At 42.1% G+C, this 19,713-nt stretch overlaps 1 protein-coding gene across 11 annotated transcripts in view; it reads left to right on the forward strand.

Annotated features, from left to right (window-relative positions):
• CEP112 (centrosomal protein 112) overlaps positions 1 to 19,713 on the forward strand; it is a 356,316-nt gene that overhangs the window by 86,828 nt on the left and 249,775 nt on the right. For 10 of the 11 annotated variants that reach the window (XR_011467850.1, XM_070388925.1, XM_070388932.1 and 7 more), the window contains 3 exons: positions 1,169 to 1,261; positions 2,103 to 2,162; positions 7,650 to 7,729. Coding sequence is in view for 10 of the 11 variants with exons in the window: in XM_070388925.1 (XP_070245026.1) it covers positions 1,169 to 1,261; positions 2,103 to 2,162; positions 7,650 to 7,729 (233 nt within the window). In the remaining variant the exon portion in view is untranslated. The remainder of the gene's footprint in view (positions 1 to 1,168; positions 1,262 to 2,102; positions 2,163 to 7,649; positions 7,730 to 19,713) is intronic. The other variant, XM_070388928.1, reaches the window with a different exon arrangement.

Consider the following 19,713-nt stretch of genomic DNA (forward strand, 5'->3'; position numbering starts at 1 on the left):
GGCGTTGTCATGGAGAATTGGGCCCTTTCTGAGCAGTGCTGGCTGCAGGCGTGGCAGTTTTTGGTGCATCTCATCGATTTGCTGAGCATATTTCTCAGATGTAATGTTGCGCGGGGATTCAGGAAGCTGTAGTGTATCAAACCGGCAGCAGACCACCAAACATGACTGTTTTTTAGTGCAAGTTTGGCTGTGGGAACTGCTTTGGAGCTTCTTCTCTGTCCAGCCACTGAGCTGGTCATCGCCAGTTGTATTAAAATCCACTTTTAATCACACATCACAATCTGATTGAGAAATGGTTCGTCATTGTTGCATAGAATAAGAGACGACACTTCAAAACGATGACCGTTTTGACTTGTGGTCCGCTCCCGAGGGACCCACTTACCGAGCTTTTCCACCTTTCCAGTTTGTTTCAAACGCCAATGACCACAGAATGGTCCACCTCGGATTCTTTGGCAGCTTCTTACGTAGTAGTAAGAGGGTCAGCTTCGACGGTGGCTCTCGATTGTCGTCGTCAACGTCCGACGACCGGCTCTTTAATCTTCACGACTCTGTTTCCTCCGTAAGGCTTCCTGGGCCGCCGCTACGCCGTCCGGCTTCCTGCAGCTCCTCGGCCACACGTGTTGCTGTCGGCGCAAGGGTCCCTGCTGCCTTATAACTCATTTTGAACTCAAATAAGAAAATCACTCGAATTTGCTTTATGTCTAACATCTTTTCTGTAGTTTAAAATAAATATAAAATAAACAGCAAGTAATAAGTCATTAGCAAAAAAAACCATAAAATGAAAAATGTGCATTAAAATGATGTATATAACATAACCATCACATTTATTTAGAATGTGTTCCAATATCAAATGGCAAATTACACCAATGCAAAAACTGCAATTACTTTTGTACCAACCTAATAGCTATTCCAGTGGATTTGGTTTTTAAACGAACATTTAAAAAGTTTTCTGTTTACTTATTCTTTTTATATCAGTATTTTCATAACTTTAAATACTATGAATTTATATTTTCACTTTAAGGATTTTTTAACTTAAATTTTTGTAAAATTCATATTTATAGACAATTTTAATTCTAATTGAAACTTCAAGAAGAAAAATGGTAAATTTATTCAACTGGAAGTTTGTAGGATGATATAAAAATCAAAATTTCATTTTTTATTATTTTAGGCATCTGGTATGATTAAAGAGCTAGAACAGAACATCTGTCAATTAAAGCAACAATTACAGGAATCAGAACTTCAGAGAAAGCAGCAGCTCAAGGTGAGTCCTGTGCTTTTAAACAGAACAATGGCTAACAGTCACTGTCCTTTTCTGGGTGTAAACGTATAAGTGAGTGTCAGTTAAAAAGCTCAGAAACGCAGGTAACCGTTTCTGGTTGTTTTACTGCACTTATCATTTCTCATCTTACTTATTTTTACAAAAGTAAATGCTAATGTGACGAGTTAAGAAGAGCAATTTTAATTTGGACAATCTACTCTTATGAGATTAGTTTGAAAAATAAACCTTATTTAAATATACTATTATTTTAGAATAATGTCCTCTTTAAATTACTGCCCGCCATTCCTGATAGGCGCTCTCTCTTCCCTTTTCTCTTTCGCTCCTCTTGTTCATACATCTGTCTGGTGTTGGCTGCCCCAGTGGACGCAGGGTCCTAGCTCCCTGACGGAGACGGAGCCGGGGCCACCTGCAGTGGGAGCGTGGCGTCCCGACACCAGACGGCCCGTGAATTTTAGACCCACTCTTTTTCTCCTTTGGTCAAAAAGTGCCAAACCCTGATATGTGATATAGCACATTATTTTCATATAGATTCATCCGATCATTTCTAAGTGGTCTCCTAACTCTGGGGGTCAGAAAGTGTCTCACTGTCACGTAAGTGCTTTTGAGAGTAGCAGCATCTTCAGTTAATGGACATTTTATGGCCTCCAGCAGAAAGCTATTCATGTCTCTGTGCTGTAGAAAACTGGACAGGCAGGGCTCACTTACTGGCAAAACCCAAATAAGTTTGTCATCAAAGAGATTGACTTGTTTCATTAGATTACTAATTTTATTGACCCTAGAAGAGATTTTAAGTATAATAAAGATAAATATGTATTATTCACAGGACCAAGAAAATAAGTTTCAAATGGAGAGAAGTCACTTAAAACGCACCTTTGAAAAAAAGGTAATATGTTTTGTGGGAAGCTATAAGCCACTTATATAGCAAATGAGGCAGTTAAGAGTCATGCTAATTTCTATAAAGCCATGCGTTCTAGACTGTATTTCTAGGCTTATTTCAGTTAGCCAGTGATCAAATTTTGCTTCTTTATTCTTCATGTTTATAAACAGCTTCTTCAGTTTGATTCTTAATTATATTGACATTAAAATACCACTTCTGTGTTTTATTTAATGAGTGAAGAGTATTATTATGTTCACCTCTCATAATAACCCTTTGAAATTATATTTTGTTTTTACTAGTTTAAAAATATAATTGATGGGAGTTATTTTTTCCTGTTGTATCATATGTATAATAAAACTCTAAATAAATAATTAACCAAAGAATATGAAACAATGAAAGAATTGTCACTGCAACTGATTAGTAAAAACAAGTCGATTTGCAGTTATTTCGTGTCGTTTAGAGTAGTGACTGCTTCTACCGCGGCGTGCTGGGCTCCCTGTTGTCAGTGGTCAGTGGGTGTTCATGGCCACCCTGTCACACCTTCAGGGATCAAGGACAGAGTTCTGCAGGGTCTGTGGCTTTCAAACCTGTTTTGAATTTGTTGTTTGCTCTGTAACTGTAGGTGCGATAGCAGAGATTTTGTTGCTGCTTTGTAATTAGCAGCAATTACAATGGTAAGCTGTAGCATCCACCAAATTGGTCCACTTGTAGAATACACACATAATGGAAAATGAGAAGAAGGTTACCCCCTCGGCTCTTAGCAGGTTGTGTGGCACAAAATCCTTAAAAGGCCGTGAAATCACGTCTGACGTGTGTGTGCCGTCCCCTCGGGTGTGTGCTGTGCGCCCTCCCGGGGAGCGGCCCCCTGGGCCCTGGGTGCAGGAGGGCTCGGGACAGGCCGCACAGCTTGCTCTCCAGGGCCTGGGGTTTCTTGTGACATGCACGGATCGAAGTATGCGCTCTTTAAAAGTGTAATAAGTTTTCCTATTGCTAAAAATTTCCCCCTGCAGTTTTAATACAGCTCAATGCAAGATATTGAATGTATTTCATGCCTACAAAATGATATCTGAGCAGGAGAGAGAAATACTGCTTTCCCTGAAATAAGGAATTTTTTTTTGGTTTCCACTTTAGAGCTTTGCAGCTTCATAAATATTAATATTTGACTTCCCCAACGAAGACCATGTATTATCATAAGCCTCACTGCCCACCATCTGAGGCATCCACACCCTTGGGTATACCTGTTAGTCCCTGTTGGTACTGTGGGCGGGTAACTGGCTCCTGATCCGTCAGGGACCCCTCCCTGGCCTCCTGCTCTGTTACCCAGCTGGCAGCCCTCCTCCTGGGAGATGCCGTCTGCACCCCTGTGGGCCCCGGGGCCCTGGTGCCCAGAGGAGGCCACTCAGTTCACAGCGTCCAGCTGGGGGCTGGGGGACACAGAGCTGGAAGACAGTCTCCTACCGCTGTTCTTTCTGGCTGTCCGGCCACCAAGTAAACTCAGGTTTCGGACCAGCCCCCTGCCTGGTGGACACACACAGGAAGCCGTGTTAAAGATAACTCCTCCCTGGCAGCCACCTCCCCGTCCTAGTCTGCTTCACTTCAGGGAGCAGACACAGTCGCGTAATCCGGCACCTTGGTGACCATAGACTTTCCCTGTCTGTGAGCGGTCAGGTGGCCTCGCTTTTAAGTAACATTAACTAGTTCAGCTCAGTTCAGTCGCTCAGTCATGTCTGAGTCTTTGTGACCCCATGAATCGCCGCACGCCAGGCCTCCCTGTCCATCACCAACTCCCGGAGTTCACTCAAACTCATGTCCATCGAGTCAGTGATGCCATCCAGCCATCTCATCCTCTGTCGTCTCCTTCTCCTCCTGCCCCCAATCCCTCCCAGCATCAGGGTCTTTTCCAATGAGTGTGTGTTTAAAATAACACCTTCTGTAAAGAAAAAGAAGCGTATTTGTTCACACTGCATACGTTCTAACAGTATTTGTATTGAAAGAGAATGTTGCTCAGCATGTTGCTTTTTGTTTTACACTTAATTCCATAATCTGCCCCTTTAAATTGACATCTGTTCTTCCTTCTGTATTAAACCTGTGACCTCAGTCCTTGAAGGTCTGCTGCCTCGTGCCCCCTCAGGGAATACCCTCTCTGACTCCTCTGAGGGCTGACACCAACCTCACCTCGCTCCGGGCTCTGTAACCCGAGAGCAGAGAGCGGTGCACAGGGTGTTTTGCTGTTAGACGGTGTTACAGGTGTGCGCATTGAGTAACTGTCCTGCAAACCCAAGTTCTGAGTTATCTGTTCAGGAGGAGGAAATGCCATCTGAGTGACGTCGTTTCCTCCTGCCGATAAGAAGGCAGCGTTAGAGGCCAGCGTGCTGTGAGGTCAGAGGAGCAGCAGACGCCCCCTGGTTTAAGCCCACACATTATCTCATGGTCTTTATTGATCTCTGGTGGCTGTTGCCTGCTCCTAAGATCTCTGAACATCAAACAAATAATAGGTAGTAAAACTAAATGTCATTGTTTGATGAAGTGTCCTAATCTGTTAAATCAGGAAATGGTTAGGCTAAATGATTTTACGAGCGAGGAAACACCTGCCTCCTACAAATAACCTGCTACGTGTTTTCCAAACAGGCGCGTCCGAGAGTTAAAAGATGGTGCTGTTTACTGAAAGAAGTTCACGAGACAGATGTTAAGCGTGTTTGTCCTGAAGTGTGCTGGAACTGAAGTGTCTGCTTATAACTGTTGAAATGTCTACTTATAACCATGACACATTGTCACTGTGTTGCCATGAGGTCTGATGGAGTTCAGAATTATTAGGAATGGTGCTTAGCATGTATGTAATTCTTTTAATTCGGTTAAAATAATGTAAAATTTACATCGTTTTACATATATTGTGGAGTGTTTTCCAACAACTATTGGCCTGGTTTTCTTTAGGAGGTAAGGTGTCTTGAGTGAAGCTTTTCAAAAAATGAAATTGCGCAGTGAAATGACCTATAGAAATCGTGGAGCCCATAGTGCTGAGTCTGCCCCAGTGAGAGGCAGAGGAGGCCAGGTGGTCAGGGAGTGCGGTGGGGCATCCAGGGGCCACCGGTGAACCTCCGTGGCTCCGCGCTCTTTGTGCCTTGATGTCTCCCACCATGCATCTGTTTCCTTACGTGCAGCAAGTCTCTTTCTGTTTACACGAGCACGCCTTTTTTGATACCTTAAACTCTTACGGTGCAAGGGAGTAAAACCTCCATTTAGTAGACGCGCAGTAAATGTGCTTCCAGCTCCTTAAGCCGGTGTTTGTAGAACACTCCCATGTTGGAGAATACGTGCTGTATCTTGACTGTCTGGTTTGTGTTTTCATTGTTTAAATGATTGAAACTCGTCTTTGGTGTTCACCGTGTACAGGAGGGAAAGGACCGCAAGCGGCGGCTCTGAGGCATGCTCCCCGCTGCCAGTGGGGCCCTCGGAGGAGAGGCTGGCAGTCGCGTCGCCCCCCATCTAGAACATAGGCAGAAACCGGCAGCCTAGCCCCTGGAGCTCGTGGGCACTCGGTGCAAACATATTCAGTGGGGAGCAGACACACCCAGACCGGCAGGCCCTGTCCTCTCGCGTGGCCCCGCGTTGGCTGGGCGCTGGGCCGTGAAAGCGAACGAGGAGCCGCTTCCCGGTGAGGAGCCCCGGCCCAAAAGCCTGCGCGTTGACACAGGCTCTGCCCCTCCCACCCAGTCGTCCCGCTGCTGCCTTCGAGTGCTGCTCTTGGTTTAGAAGCCGTGAGTGGGTCGCGGTGCTGGCGTGGCGCCGCCCGTCGGGAGTGGCAGCCACACCTGGCGGAGGCACCGCTGCCTCTCCCGCGGTAGACAGCGCTGACGCACTCGCGACCCAGCGGAGCGCGATGCAAGCTTCTCCGGGAAGAAGGTCCTTCGGAAGCGGGGGTCCCGGACGTGTGGTGCTTGTGGGGAGAAGCGGTGTCAGAGGAAAGGGGAGGTGAGGCGATGGTGGGGCCGACTTCACCGTGGTCAAGTCACCCCGCACGGCGCTGCGCAGGGGCTTTCCCGCCTGCCGTGGAGACCTTCCTCTCTACGCCGGCTTCTTTCGGTTCCCAAGCAGCTGATTTGGTCTGTCTGTCTACCTTCTATCTGTCTGCCTGCCTGTCTGTCTGCCTATTTACCTACCTCCCTACCCACCTATTTCACTAAAACGCCGAGGGGAAAAATGAAAGAGAATTATAATAGAAAAAAGCCAAAGAAGAAGGATTTTTGAGTTAAATAGACTTCTGTCCAGATGAATAAATAGCTGAATATAGGTATTTTTGAGGAGTTTTGACTCAGTGTCTGAAAAAGTCTGTGACTGTGTGTGTGACTGTGTGTGTGATTGTGTGGTGGTGTATGGTTGTGTGTGTGTGGTTGTGTGTGTGGCTGTGTGTGCGTGTTGATCTCAGTCCTCTCCTGTCTCTCATGCCCCGACTTGTACATCCAGCCTCACCTGGGTGGCCGGCAGGAGAGTGCCCGGTGTCCCCACTGGTGAGTGACCTCGGGCTGGGCTGTGCACCCCAGGTGGCTCCCGTGAGGACCCTCCAGCCTTAGCAGGGCTCCCTTCCCTATTTTAGGTCCCTGCACTGCATCCATGCTGGGGCCCACACTGGCGTGCACATCTGCACGTGCTCACAAAGAGCTTTCGGTGCAGAGGTGCTCACGTGGCCGCCGCCTCCTGGCTGCCAGCCATCTGTCAAAGGACACCACACTAGGAGAGCGGTGCTCCTGGGGGACTTCCCAGACTCAGAGGGTGGCTGTGCAGATCATTCTGGAAGCAGACGGCTTGTTCATCATAACCTGTGTGTGTTTGGGGAATGTGTGTGTGTGCGCTTAGTTGCTCAGTCGTGTCCGACTCTTTGTGACCCCGTGGACTGTACCCCACCAGGCTCCTCTGTCCAAGGGATTCTCCTGGCAAGAATACTGCAGCGGGTAGCCATTCCCTTCTCCAGGGGATCCTCCTGACCCAGGGATTGAACCCAGGACTCCTGCCTTGCAGGCGGATGCTGTACCATCTGAGTCACCAGGGAAGCCAAATAGAGACATTATTTTTTGTATTCTCCTGTATCTCATTACATTACTTTCCTTTGGTTAATGTGGAATGTTAAAAAATTTCAGAAGTTCCCTTTTGAATTTCTTTTTTTTTTTTATTTTATTTTATTTTTAAACTTTATATAATTGTATTAGTTTTGCCAAATATCAAAATGAATCCACCACAGGTACATATCAGTTTATTTTACAGGGATTCCACATGCAGGCGCATTTAAACAATGATTACTTTTGACCAGAAAGTTATTATCAGAAGAATAGTATTAAAATAATTTCATGGTAAATGATTATGGTTAACCAAGCCTCTATCTTGAAAAATCTAAATCTAATTTTATATTAAGAATGGATTTAAGATTACTGTTTCATTGTATTTTTCCTTTGAGGAAACTTGATTTGTCTTTTAGTAAATTTTATGTCTTTGTCATGGCAGATTCACGACTTACAGAGTGAACTTGATAAGGAAAAAGAAGATGCTCAAAAGAAAATCCATAAATTTGAGGAAGCTTTGAAGTGAGTAAAATTGTAATATATTTAATTCAAAAAAATACTCTAAACTGTGAGCCAAATTAAGTGACTAAAACCCAAGCATTATTATTTTTATCATAACCTTGCTGTGGTTTAGTTTGAGTCCATTTTCCATCATGAATCTCTATTTTCAGAATTTTATTACTAGCCGATAAATTTTGTTTTTTTGTTTTTTTTTAAAGGAAAAAAATCAATTCAGCTGTTTTTAAGTGACAGGAATATAAGAAAGAGAGCTTAGGGGTTTCAGATGCTTTCCTCCTCTTAAATGAAAACAGATTAAAAGTAACAATAACAACAATAAGATTTAGATCTTAGGACATTCAGAAGTTCCTCTGTAGATTTTTTTGGAGGAATTTGGGTAATGATATATTTCAGTTGTTATATTTAAAAATGGACTATTATACAGGCATTGTTTAGCAAAGGTTTTTTTTTTATGATACCTAAGCATACACATTAAAGTATTTATATATATTTATATATTATATTTGTCTTTTCCAATCATCTACTAAGTTGACTAGGCCTTACTTATCACTAGATACTATCCTGTAGTTTTTAGCTGGAAAATACTGATGTATTCAACACATGTTGCGTTCTCACGGTGTTTCAGACAGCGTGTATAATTCCTTCCTGTGTTGTAGTCCAGTTGGGAGGATGTTCAAGCCCTTGGGCAGGTACAGTGCAGAGCCTTGAGTGAAGAGGACTTTCTTGGAAGAAAGGTCAGGAGGGCACTTGGCCCAAGAAACTGACTTAGACAGAGAGCTTGCTCGGGCGCAGTGTGTCTAGCTGACTCCCAGGGACTCAGCAAGTTCCATTTTCTGAGCTTTGCCAAATGTCCAAAGAGGAACAATTTAGAGAAAGGCCAAAAAGAATGTCTAGGGTCACAGAGGGTGTCAGGTTCTCCCTGGGAGGGTCGCACGGCCGTCGCCTGCCTGTTGGTGCAGCGAGCCGTGTGCTGGGCCTCACAGGGTGCCAGTGTCTCTTCTGTACCCGGACCCCACGTCCCCACGTGGGAGTCAGACGAGCTCAGAGGAGAGCTGTGACGTTCATCACGCGTTGTCAGATAACCATGCTTCTGCGCCAACTTGAATGTCAGCACAGCGAGGGCATCTTGCTTGTGGACGAGATGTCCTCCCTTATCCCTCCTTAATTCATTGTTTTCCTCCTCAAAATGTTGAGTCACAACCTTCTTTATCTATTCAAGGCTCCATGTGTTCCTTTCTGTTTTGTTCTACTTTGTCTCTCCTGTGACTTCTTTACACTTTTTCTATTAGTTTGTTGATGTGCATTTATTTTATATCCATAAAGGAAGAGATAATTCCTTCAAGTAACAGTAAATCAACAAATATTTTTTTATTACCTACAATGTCTATATTTTGTAGTATCATGTGAAAAGAAATGGAAGGTTTAGAAGCTATAGCTCAAGACACAGCCCTGTTCTTAACAATTTTCTAGTCTGGCATGGGCATTTGAGGGCCGTAGCATTGTTAAGTATCAAGTTGTTGACATAAGTGCAATAGTGTGATCTTTTCATTTTCACTGTGAAAAAATCCGGAAGTCTCCATAGTTTCAATAGACGACATAATCTATTTAAGGCTTCAAGGTGTTAACCAAAACACGAAGTTTTACTTGGAGTTAAATAAAGCTAGTTTAGATTGTTAATAATGTTCCTTGTGGATCTGTGTCTTCCATTCCCCTTGTAGAAGATGTCTTTACTTCCACTAAATGTGTGTGTGACCTCAGTGGGAGTAATCTGATCTGAAGTAGGAGAGTAGTTTATTGTGGGGTTTGCACGTCAGAGCAAACAGCACAACCTGGCTATTTCCCTGAAGGAGAATATTCTGGGGGCAACTGCTGCTGCTTTTCAATCCAAGAATAGTGTTAGACCCAGTGGGTCCAGAGACAGCTCCATTTTTCTAGAAGAGAGGTGTATGATATGGAAATTTGTCATGATTATTAACAATTTTTTCCATAATATAAATATACACAAAGGTGAAAAATCTGATCTTTAGAATGTGGTGGCATCCATCCATCCATCCATCCATCCATTCTTTCACTCAGTAGAGTTGCTTTCCTCTGTGCATGTTGAATGTACAGAAGAGGCTGTCAGAGTTGGAGACAAGATGGGAATTAATAGGCTCCTGGAAGCATGGTGCATGTGTTCAACTCAGTCTCGGGTTTGGAGCTCAGGCGACACTTCAGCCTCCATGGGTGTGAAGAGCGGCCCTGATTTGGAGCTGGCACCTACTGTAAATGCAGCTCCGAAAGTTGATTGGCCTGCTTGTCCGTGGTTTTCAGAAAAGAAAGTTTAAATTTACTCTCCTACTACCTACAACTTTTATTCAACGCATATCCTAAACATTTTTTTTGCTTTCTATTTCATTTTTGATGCAGAAAATATTTTATAGCCCCTTGTAACTAAAAAGTATCTGAAATTATAAATGGTATGAGTTGTATGTGTTCATTTTTCAAAGATAAATAATTAAACCAAATGAGAAACTAAGTTATGAATGGAAAATTACCATAGGTAACAAAATAATTTGGTGTAACTCTTCAAAAGACTAACAAAAAGTATGCTTTTGAAAATTTTTTTGGAGGAGTTAACAGCTATGAACAACACATGTAGGTATCAGTACGTGTACCACATTTTGTTTCTAAGTTTTGGGTGCTGTAGAAATAACAGAGCGCTGTTCTGAGACCTCGTATCAATTGACTGTCCTAAAGCAGTCTGTGAAGCCTCCGAAGCCATCTTCTTGGCTGATAGCTTTTGCAGAGTCCTCTGTGGCAGTAAAATGCAGAACTGCTTCAAACAGGTTTATTCTGACCCATTCTAACTTTTTTTGTGTTGTCAGTTGTAAACATAAGTATTTCTACTCTGACACTAATATATCTCAACTTTCAGATTTTTAGTGCTGAAAGCGAGTAGTGGTGATTTCACCAGAACACATGACGTAGGGCCTCAGATGCTGTGGTTGTGAACGGCCCTACGGGAAGCAAGCCCTTATTCAACTGAAGCACTGTTTCCATCTGTCAGTGCCACGTGCAGGGTACTGCACGTTGGCGCCCACAGAGCACGGGGGGCTTTCACAGAGACCCTGGGGGATTGTCGGTGTGGTTTCCCCGCTTAGCTTAACAGGAGACATTCCTGACCTTCTTTTCACAGCAGTGTGAAATAGGTATTTTGCCTCCTCCTCAGCAATGTATTGCTGGGATTCCTGCGTTGTTTGTAAAAGTAGAAATTTTGTAATAGGGGGAAACGCAGTGTTTCTGTCGCTATTTCAGGAGTTAGGGGAAGAATTATAGGCAACCCAGAAGCAGTCTGCTTGACCCTCTGAGTCCACGACGTCCTTGCAGAGCGCGGCCGCCCGAGGGCCCCTGCCGCTTGCTGCTCACCTGGCTCCCTTTGCGGCTTCCCGTCGACAGGATGCTCACAGTGCGCCGTGCTCCTCTTTGAGGGGTTTTTTCCTCTGTTCATGTATGCAGAATGAAAATCAGTGTTTTCTTCCAGAGGCTGACCCAGTAGAATGTCTTTAAAGCTACTCAGCTCTTCCTTTTGGAGAAAATCTGTCTTAGGGATTTAAATACAAAATGTTATTTTCATCCTGGGGTTTCTATCTAGAATTTTTTTTTTTTTTTAGCATGTTACTGATATTTTGTAAGGCTGATTCCACTTACATAATGGTGAAGGCAGGAAAATAAATGAGTGATTTTTTTTTTAGAGGTTACTTCAGCAAGTGAATATTTCCTGTGTTTATAATATAGAGATACAGTGAACTTACTACAAGAAACAGCAAATAAAATATCTGTATTTCTAAAACAGACTGAAATGGCTTACAGTATAAATAGAAATTAACATATGATTGAAATTAAAGTGTAATGTAAGCATATAAAGTCGGATGGGTATGCAATGAGATGAAATTGTTTCTGGATTGAAATTCCAAATCCACCTTGACCGGAACTGTTTCAGGTGGTTTGGGGAGGCACTCGAGCTTCGTGTAAGAGTGTGGGCTCCGGCTCCAGCTCTCGTGGGTCCAGGCTCCAGCTCAGGCTACCAGCCTGTGACGCCGGGCCTGGGGCTCCATCTGTGTGCTCAGTCTTTACCTCCGTCACGTGACCTTCCTCCTGAGGCTGTGAAGAGGCTTGGGACAGTTCCTGCAGGGCACCTCCAGCAGTGTCTGCTGTGTATGTCAGCTCTTACGCTTTCTCTCTCTCTATCTTATGCAGGGGACAGACAAGTTCGTCAGAAGAGGTGATCTTACCCTGGCACGTTTTTTTTTTTAACAGCTTTCAGATCAGATCAAATCAGATCAGTCGCTCAGTCGTGTCCAACTCTTTGCGACCCCATGAATCGCAGCACGCCAGGCCTCCCTGTCCAACACCAACTCCCGGAGTTCACTCAGACTCACGTCCATCGAGTCAGTGATGCCATCCAGCCATCTCATCCTGTGTCGTCCCCTTCTCCTCCTGCCCCCAATCCCTCCCAGCATCAGAGTCTTTTCCAATGAGTCAACTCTTCGCATGAGGTGGCCAAAGTACTGGAGTTTCAGCTTTAGCATCATTCCTTCCAACAGCTTTATTGAAGTCTAATTCTCATCCCATAGAATTTGCTTAGTTTCACCATATAGCTCACTGACATTTAGAAATTCAGAGTTGTGCAGCGATCACTATAGTTCAGTTTTAGAAGATTCTCATCATCCCCAGAAGACTCCTCATGGCACCAAATTTTAGAAGGATAATATCATGATTGACTTTTTTTTTCCTGACCAAACAGAATAAATAATAAGGTACAAGATCTTCCATACGTTATTTTGCAGAAAATGCTAACTGGCCACTTCTCATTATGACCCTCAGTAAAAGCTGACATCACAGTGTTAAGATGTGCTTTTGCATTTTGTGGAGACCTGAGGGTGTAGCCCAATATGTTCCTTCCAGGTTAATGGTCTGACCTTTTACCTTTGATACAAGGTTGCATTTAGAAAGCAGATTCTGTGTGTGTGTGTGTGTGTGTGTGTGTGTGTAAATGCACTGAAAGCAACCTGGGAATGCATATGTACTTGAGTGTTTGGGTTGATGTTCATGTTTTCCTCTTTATGTTTCAGTATAGTTTGAATCTTTGCCGATGAGACTATAGTATGGTACTTTGGTAGCTTAAAACAACGGTAAAGACAAAAGAAACCAGTGAAGATTTTTGAAGGAAGAATTATAAACATTAATGATGGTTATCCTTAATTGTTGAGAATATGGGATTTAAAAATTTTTCTCTACATTTTGCATTTTCTAAAATCAGCATGTCCAGAAACTCCTCAGAGTCTTGAGGACTTTCAGCTTGCTGCAAATCCCTCAGTCAGCATGGGATAGGGCAGGCTGTGAACACAGTCTCTGGAAATACATGAGCTCTAAGTATCTGGGCCTCTTGATGAAGGTGATAGAGGAGAGTGAAAAGCCTGGTTTAAAACTCAACATTCAAAAAACTAAGGTCATGGCATCCAGTCCCATTACTTCATGGCAAATGGAAACAGTGACATTTTATTTTTTGGGGCTCCAAAATCTCTGCAGATGGTGACTGCAGCCATGAAATTAAAAGATGCTTGCTCATTGGAAGAAAAGCTATGACCAACCTAGACAGCATATTAAAAAGCAGAGGCACACTTTTCCAACAAAGGTCCGTATAGTCAAAGCTGTGGTTTTTCCAGTGGATATGTATGGATGTGTGAGTTGGACCATAAAGAAGACTGAATGCCAAACAATTGATGCTTTTGAACTGTGGTGTTGGAGAAGACTCTTGAGAGTCCCTTGGACTGCAAGGAGATCCAACCAGTGAATCCTAAAGGAAATCCACCCTGAATATTCATTGGAAGGACTGATCCTGAAGCTGAAGCTCCAATACTTTGGACACCTGATGCGAAGAACTGTCTCATTTGAAAAGACCCTGATGCTGGGAAGGATTGAGGGCGGGAGAAGAAGGAGACGATAGAGGATGAGATGGTTGGATGACATCACTGACTCAATAGACATGAGTTTGAGTAAGCTCTGGGAGATGGTGAAGGACAGGGAGGCTTGGTGTGCTGCAGTCCGTGGGGTCACGAAGAGTCAAACCTGACTGAGTGACTGAACAACAACAAGTAGTGTCTCGGGGTTTCGACTGGAAAAACCTTTTGTGTATTTCTTATAATAAATGGACAGATGATAAGGTTGATAGTCTATTTTTTATTTTTTAGAGTGGAAGGACACCCTGCCACAGAATTTTAGGAGTGGTTATTCAGAGGCCAATAGAATACAGACTAGGAAATACAGCTTTCTAATAAGTGTCAAATTAGGATATTTTTAATGAAAGTACGAGATATTTTCCATGAAAGATGATATTACATTTTAGATATGCTCTAAGTTTTCTTCCTGTGACAGTTCACAGGTGACTCATAGTTTCACTTTGCGCTTTTCTTTTGTCAGTCTTTCTTGTAAACTTGCCTCTGGTTGTAGCTCACATATTGTGATTCTTAGTGTCAGAGCAGGTGACTGTGCAGTGGTTATCAGTCCCAAGAGAGTAAGGCTCTGGCCACTGGCTACGAGGCCCTGGGGAGAACTCCAGCTACCCGGAGGAAGGCAGAGGCCCTCCCAGCGCTGGCCACCAGCAGGAGTCCAGGCGTGCCCGCCAGCCGCGTGCCCTGGAGTCCCCAAGAGTACCTCACGGTCAAGCACTGAATGGAAGCAGGCTTCGCTGACACAGAGAAGAGTTAGAGAAGAACAAAAGACACGCAGACATGGTGGTCAACCCTACTCCCGTAAAATTTAAAAACTAATTGCATTGTTTAAAGATTTTAATTATAGGTGGTTGATATGTCTACACTATGTCATTTTCAATATTAAGAGTAAATAAATTTATTCAATTAATTATACCTTTATTTACATAATAGCTTTTAAGTCTGTATAAAATTATTGTAAATAAATGTCTAACAATGTGTTATTTAAAATTTTAAAAATGAAATAAACATGGCTATGAAATGAAGCCTCCATTTAAAAAAAAGCTTAGTTGATCTACAGTATTTTGTTAGTTTGGGTTGTACAGCCTAGCGACTTGTGTTTTTGCAGATTATCCCCCCCCATAAGTTATTATGAGATGAGGGCTGTGATTTCCTGCGCTACCCCTGTATCCTTGTTGCTTACCTACTTTATACATACTAGTTTGTGTCTCTTAATCCCATGCCCCTCATTCTCCCCTCCCCTTCTCTTCTCTCCTTCACTAAGGACAAGTCTGTTTCCTCTATCTGAAAGTCTGTCTCTGTTTTGCATATGTGTTCATCTGTATTATTTTTTAGATTCCACATATAAGTGAGGTCATACAGTATTTGTCTTTCTCTGACTGATTTCACTAAGCATAATATTCTCCAGATCCTGCCATGTTGCTGTAAATGGCAGAATATCGTTCTTTTTAGTGGCTGAGTAGTACTCCGTTGCCACATCTTCCTCATCCACTCATCATCTGTTGATGGGCCCTTGGGTTGTTCCCGTGTCTTGGGTATTGTAAAGAGTGCTGCTATGCACACTGGGGTGTATGTGTGTTTTCGCTTTTTCTGTGTACCCAGGAGTGGAATTGCTAGATCAGATTGTAGTTCTATTTTTATTCTCATTTGTGGAAGAGAATTTCAAAGTGAGCATATATTCATCCATTCTACTGTCAGTATCCATTTGAGCAGTTTCTACGTTTCGGATGTTAGTAGCCGTGCTGTGAGGAACGTGCTTATTCCCAGTTATTTACCTCCCTCCAGTTTTCAGGTTGTGCCGAGTACGACGCAGCTCCCGGGAGCGTGTGCCTTTAGACTGCAGTGGCATTGTCACAGAGCTGACTGAAGCTGGAGGGTTCGGGTTGGTTTGGCACCAGAGGGGAGCTGTTGGAGGATTTGCTCACTTTTACTTCACCCTGGTGGAGGTTTGAACCTCTGATTCTGAAAACGCAGTGTATCAACTCTGTGTAGGAGGATCTAAGACACAGGGGATCTGGTTCATGGACCCGTTAGCTGGTGACGGAGTGACTAAAATTGAGCTAGTATTAGAGCGAGCAAAGAATGTGAAAACGTCTTAAGGGCTAATTTTACCATAGTCTTGATTTTCACAGATATTCCTCCCTCCCATAATGGATTTCTGTTATTGATAATTGGCCTTTATAGAAAATGCATAATTTCATTTTCATGTACCATTACCCACAAGTACAATTTCACTTGCACACAGAACTGTTAGAAAAAATTCCTGATGTTTTCTAAAATGATTCACAGTGTTCTTGAATTATATTTTTATTTGACCTGTTTTGAAGCCAACTCTCAATGCTAGTGATGTTCAGCAAATGTTCACCATCTGGTTTATTGAAAGTTATTCTTATACAAAAATGAACAGCACCTGTTCTTTTTGCCTGGCTTTATCTATAGTTTTGTTTTTTATTAAATAGTTTTGGGGTGTTATTTTTCCAACACACTGACATATGGCTTTATAAAAACACAGTGTTTACTTTCTCAATATACATAGATTCATAATCTCTCCTTACAGTGGAAAGTAGACTACCCTAAAGTTATATTTTTAAACACGGATGGAAAAGCTTTCCTATAAGGTTCTTTTAAATCGCCTTCGTTTATCTCTGATTGTGTGTGTGTTGTCATAAATCAACATTTATAATATTAGTAGGAACAGGGATTAATCTTCGAATAAGCATGCCTTAGAGTAAAGATAGTAAAACTGCAGTGTTATAATGGCAGTGTTTTTGTACTTTTATTTGCTGGAGACTAATCTTAAAGAAGATTTAAATGGAATACTAAACAATCTTGTGATTATTCAGAGAAATGGACTACATGCTGATGATGTTTGTTTTTCATTTGAACAAGGCTTACTGCAAAAATCTGGATAAAGATACATTCAAAGCAGGTAGTTTTGCAGTTTGCCCCAGAGGCTGGAAGTTTGAATTTTGGTAGAAAGGCAGAGCTTGTTTAAATCCAGTCTTGTGTAGGGATTTTAAAGTACAGCTGAATAGTATAATTCCAAATTTAGTTTTCTATATTGCTGAAGTGAGAAGCTGTGGCTTAGTCATTTTGTTTGTAAGTTTGGTTTTTTAAAACAAAATCTCTAAGAATTAATAGTGATATATACTTTAAAATAGAAAAAAAAAATAGAATCAAGGAGCTATCTAGAAAGAAGCTAAAGGAAACCTGCAAACTTGAATACTCAGTCTGAAGATTTCTATGCCTTTTAAGTGAATGAAAACATTTTTACAGGGTCACCTTGATAAGACATTTTATTCTGTGTAGAAAACAAGATTTTTACTTTTTAAAGTTTTCTTGGAGGAGTAACTAAAAATAGATTCTACTGCAATATCAAAATAGCGTGTATGGTGTTGGTTTTAACCAAGAATATATAAATTTAAAGACTGATTAAGTTTGTAAATTTTCAGTTTTTTTCTTTTGTTTTATGGTACTTATTAAAGAAGATGTGGTGTTGGTTTAAACCAAGGCATGGTGGTTTAGTCACCAAATCGTGTCCCACTCTTTTTGCCCCATCGACTGTAGCCCACCAGGCTCCTCTGTCCATAGGATTTTCCAGGCAAGAATACTGGGTTGCCATTTCCTTCTCCAGGGGATCTTCCTGACCCAGGGATTGAACCTGGGTCTTCTGCACTTCAGGCAATTTCTTTACTGATTGAGCTACCAGGGAAGCCCTTAATGAAGAATGTATAAAGACCAATTAAATTTGTAAATATTCAGTATTTTTTCTTTTATTATTATTACTAAAATTAAGAACAGATACAGTTTATAATGCATTTTCAATTAAAATATATCAGATTTTCATATTTACCTATAATGTTACCATTAAAAACCTAGATATTATATAAAGCTGGAGAGCAGGAAGATATTATTTGAAATGCATGAAATCATTTTAGATTTTATATAGCTAAAATTAAATTAATTATGTCAAAGCTGGATTAAATGTAACCAGAAATTGGTAAATTATTTTATAGTTGAGTTATTTAAGAAGTTTATTATATGTCACTGCCACTTAAGTTCTGGGCTAATCTAAAAAAAGAAATGCTTTTTTTCCTACTATTGTAACAGAAGACTTCTGTTCAAGTGAACCCACCCAAGGTCCTTGGAGGGTGAACTCTGGTTGCCAACATTGTGCAATGAGAATACTTTTCAAAGTATCTGTTCTTTAGCTTTATTTTTATCACAAACTAGTACATGCTTCTGTAGAGAGTTGTAAAATTACAGAAGAGCACAGATAAAAAAATCAAAATCGTTTATGGTCACATTAAATAGAACTATCTACTGTTTTGCCATTTTATTATTTTATTGAAGTATGATTCATTTACATGATTATTAGTTTCAAGTGTAACATGTAATATTTGACATTTTTATACATTTTTATACATTACAACATTCAAAAAACGAAGATCATGGCACCCGGTTCCATCATTTCATGGCAAATACATGGGGAAACAATGGAAACAGTGACAGATTTTATTTTCTTGGGCTCCAAATGACTGCAGATGGTGACTGCAGCCACAAAATTAAATGACACTTGCTCCTTGGAAGAAAAGCTATGACAAACCTAGGTAGCATATTAAAAAGCAGAGACATCATTTTGCCATCAAAGGTCCGTCTAGTCAAAGCTATGGTTTTCCCAGTACTCATGTATGGATGTGAGAGTTGGATCATAAAGAAGACTGAATGCCCAAGAATTGATGCTTTGGGGCTGTGGTGTTGAAGACTCTTGAGAGTCCCTTGCACAGCAAGGAGATCCAACCAGTCCATCCTAAAGGAGATCAGTCCTGATATTCATTGGAAGGACTGATGCTAAAGCTGAAGCTCCAATACTTTGGCCACCTGATGTGAAGAACTGACTCATTGGAAAAGACCCTGATGCTGGGAGGGATTGGGGGCAGGAGGAGAAGGGGACAACAGAGGATGAGATGGCTGGATGGCATCACCGACTCGATGGACATGAGTTTGAGTGAACTCCAGGAGTTGGTGAAGGATAGGGAGGCCTGGTGTGCTGCAGTCCATGGGGTCACAAAGAGTCGGACACAACTGAGCGACTGAACAACAACAACACATCACAAATGGTCACCACGTTAAGTGTATACCGTCTATCACCACACAGTCACTGCAGCGTTACTGAGGGTGTGCCCTGAGGTGTTCATGACATCCCCACGACTCACCGCTCATAACTGCACTCGTTCCACTTCATCCCCTTCACCTGTTCCTTCCATCCCCTCACTCCTGTCTCCTCTGCCAGCCTCTGGTTTCTTCTCTTATCTGTGAAGTTTATTTCTGTTTGTTCTGTTTTGTTGGTTTGTTTTGGTTTTTAGAAAACTGCAGTGAGATATCACCCCACACTTGTTAGCATGGCAGTTATTATAAAGACAAGAAACAAACAAGTGTTGGTGAGGATGTGGATTAAAGGGAACTCTCATGAAATATTGGTTGGGATGTAAATTGGAACATCCACTATGAAAAACAGTATGGAGGTTTCTCAAAAATTAAAAAGTGAACTACGATATGATCCAGCGCTTCTACTTCTGGGTGTTTATCTGAAGAAAACAAACACATGATTTGAAAAGTTATGTGCACCCCAGTGTTCATAACAGCATTATTTACAATAATCTAGATATGGAAGCAACCTAACTGTCCATCAGTAGATCAACAGGCAAGAAAGATGTGTATACACACAATGGAATATTATTCAGCCATAAAAAGAAGGAAATCTTGCCATTTTTTTTACAACATGGATTGACTTGGAAGGTATTACGCTAAGTGGAATAAGTCACATCAGTTCAGTGCAGTCACTCAGTCGTGTCCGACTCTTTGCAAGCCCATGAATTGCAGCACGCCAGGCCTCCCTGTCCATCACCAACTCCCGGAGTTCATTCAGACTCACGTCCATTGAGTCAGTGATGCCATCCAGCCATCTCATCCTCTGTCGTCCCCTTCTCCTCC

The sequence above is a fragment of the Bos mutus genome, chromosome 19, assembly GCF_027580195.1.
Source record: "Bos mutus isolate GX-2022 chromosome 19, NWIPB_WYAK_1.1, whole genome shotgun sequence".
NCBI lineage: Eukaryota > Metazoa > Chordata > Mammalia > Artiodactyla > Bovidae > Bos > Bos mutus.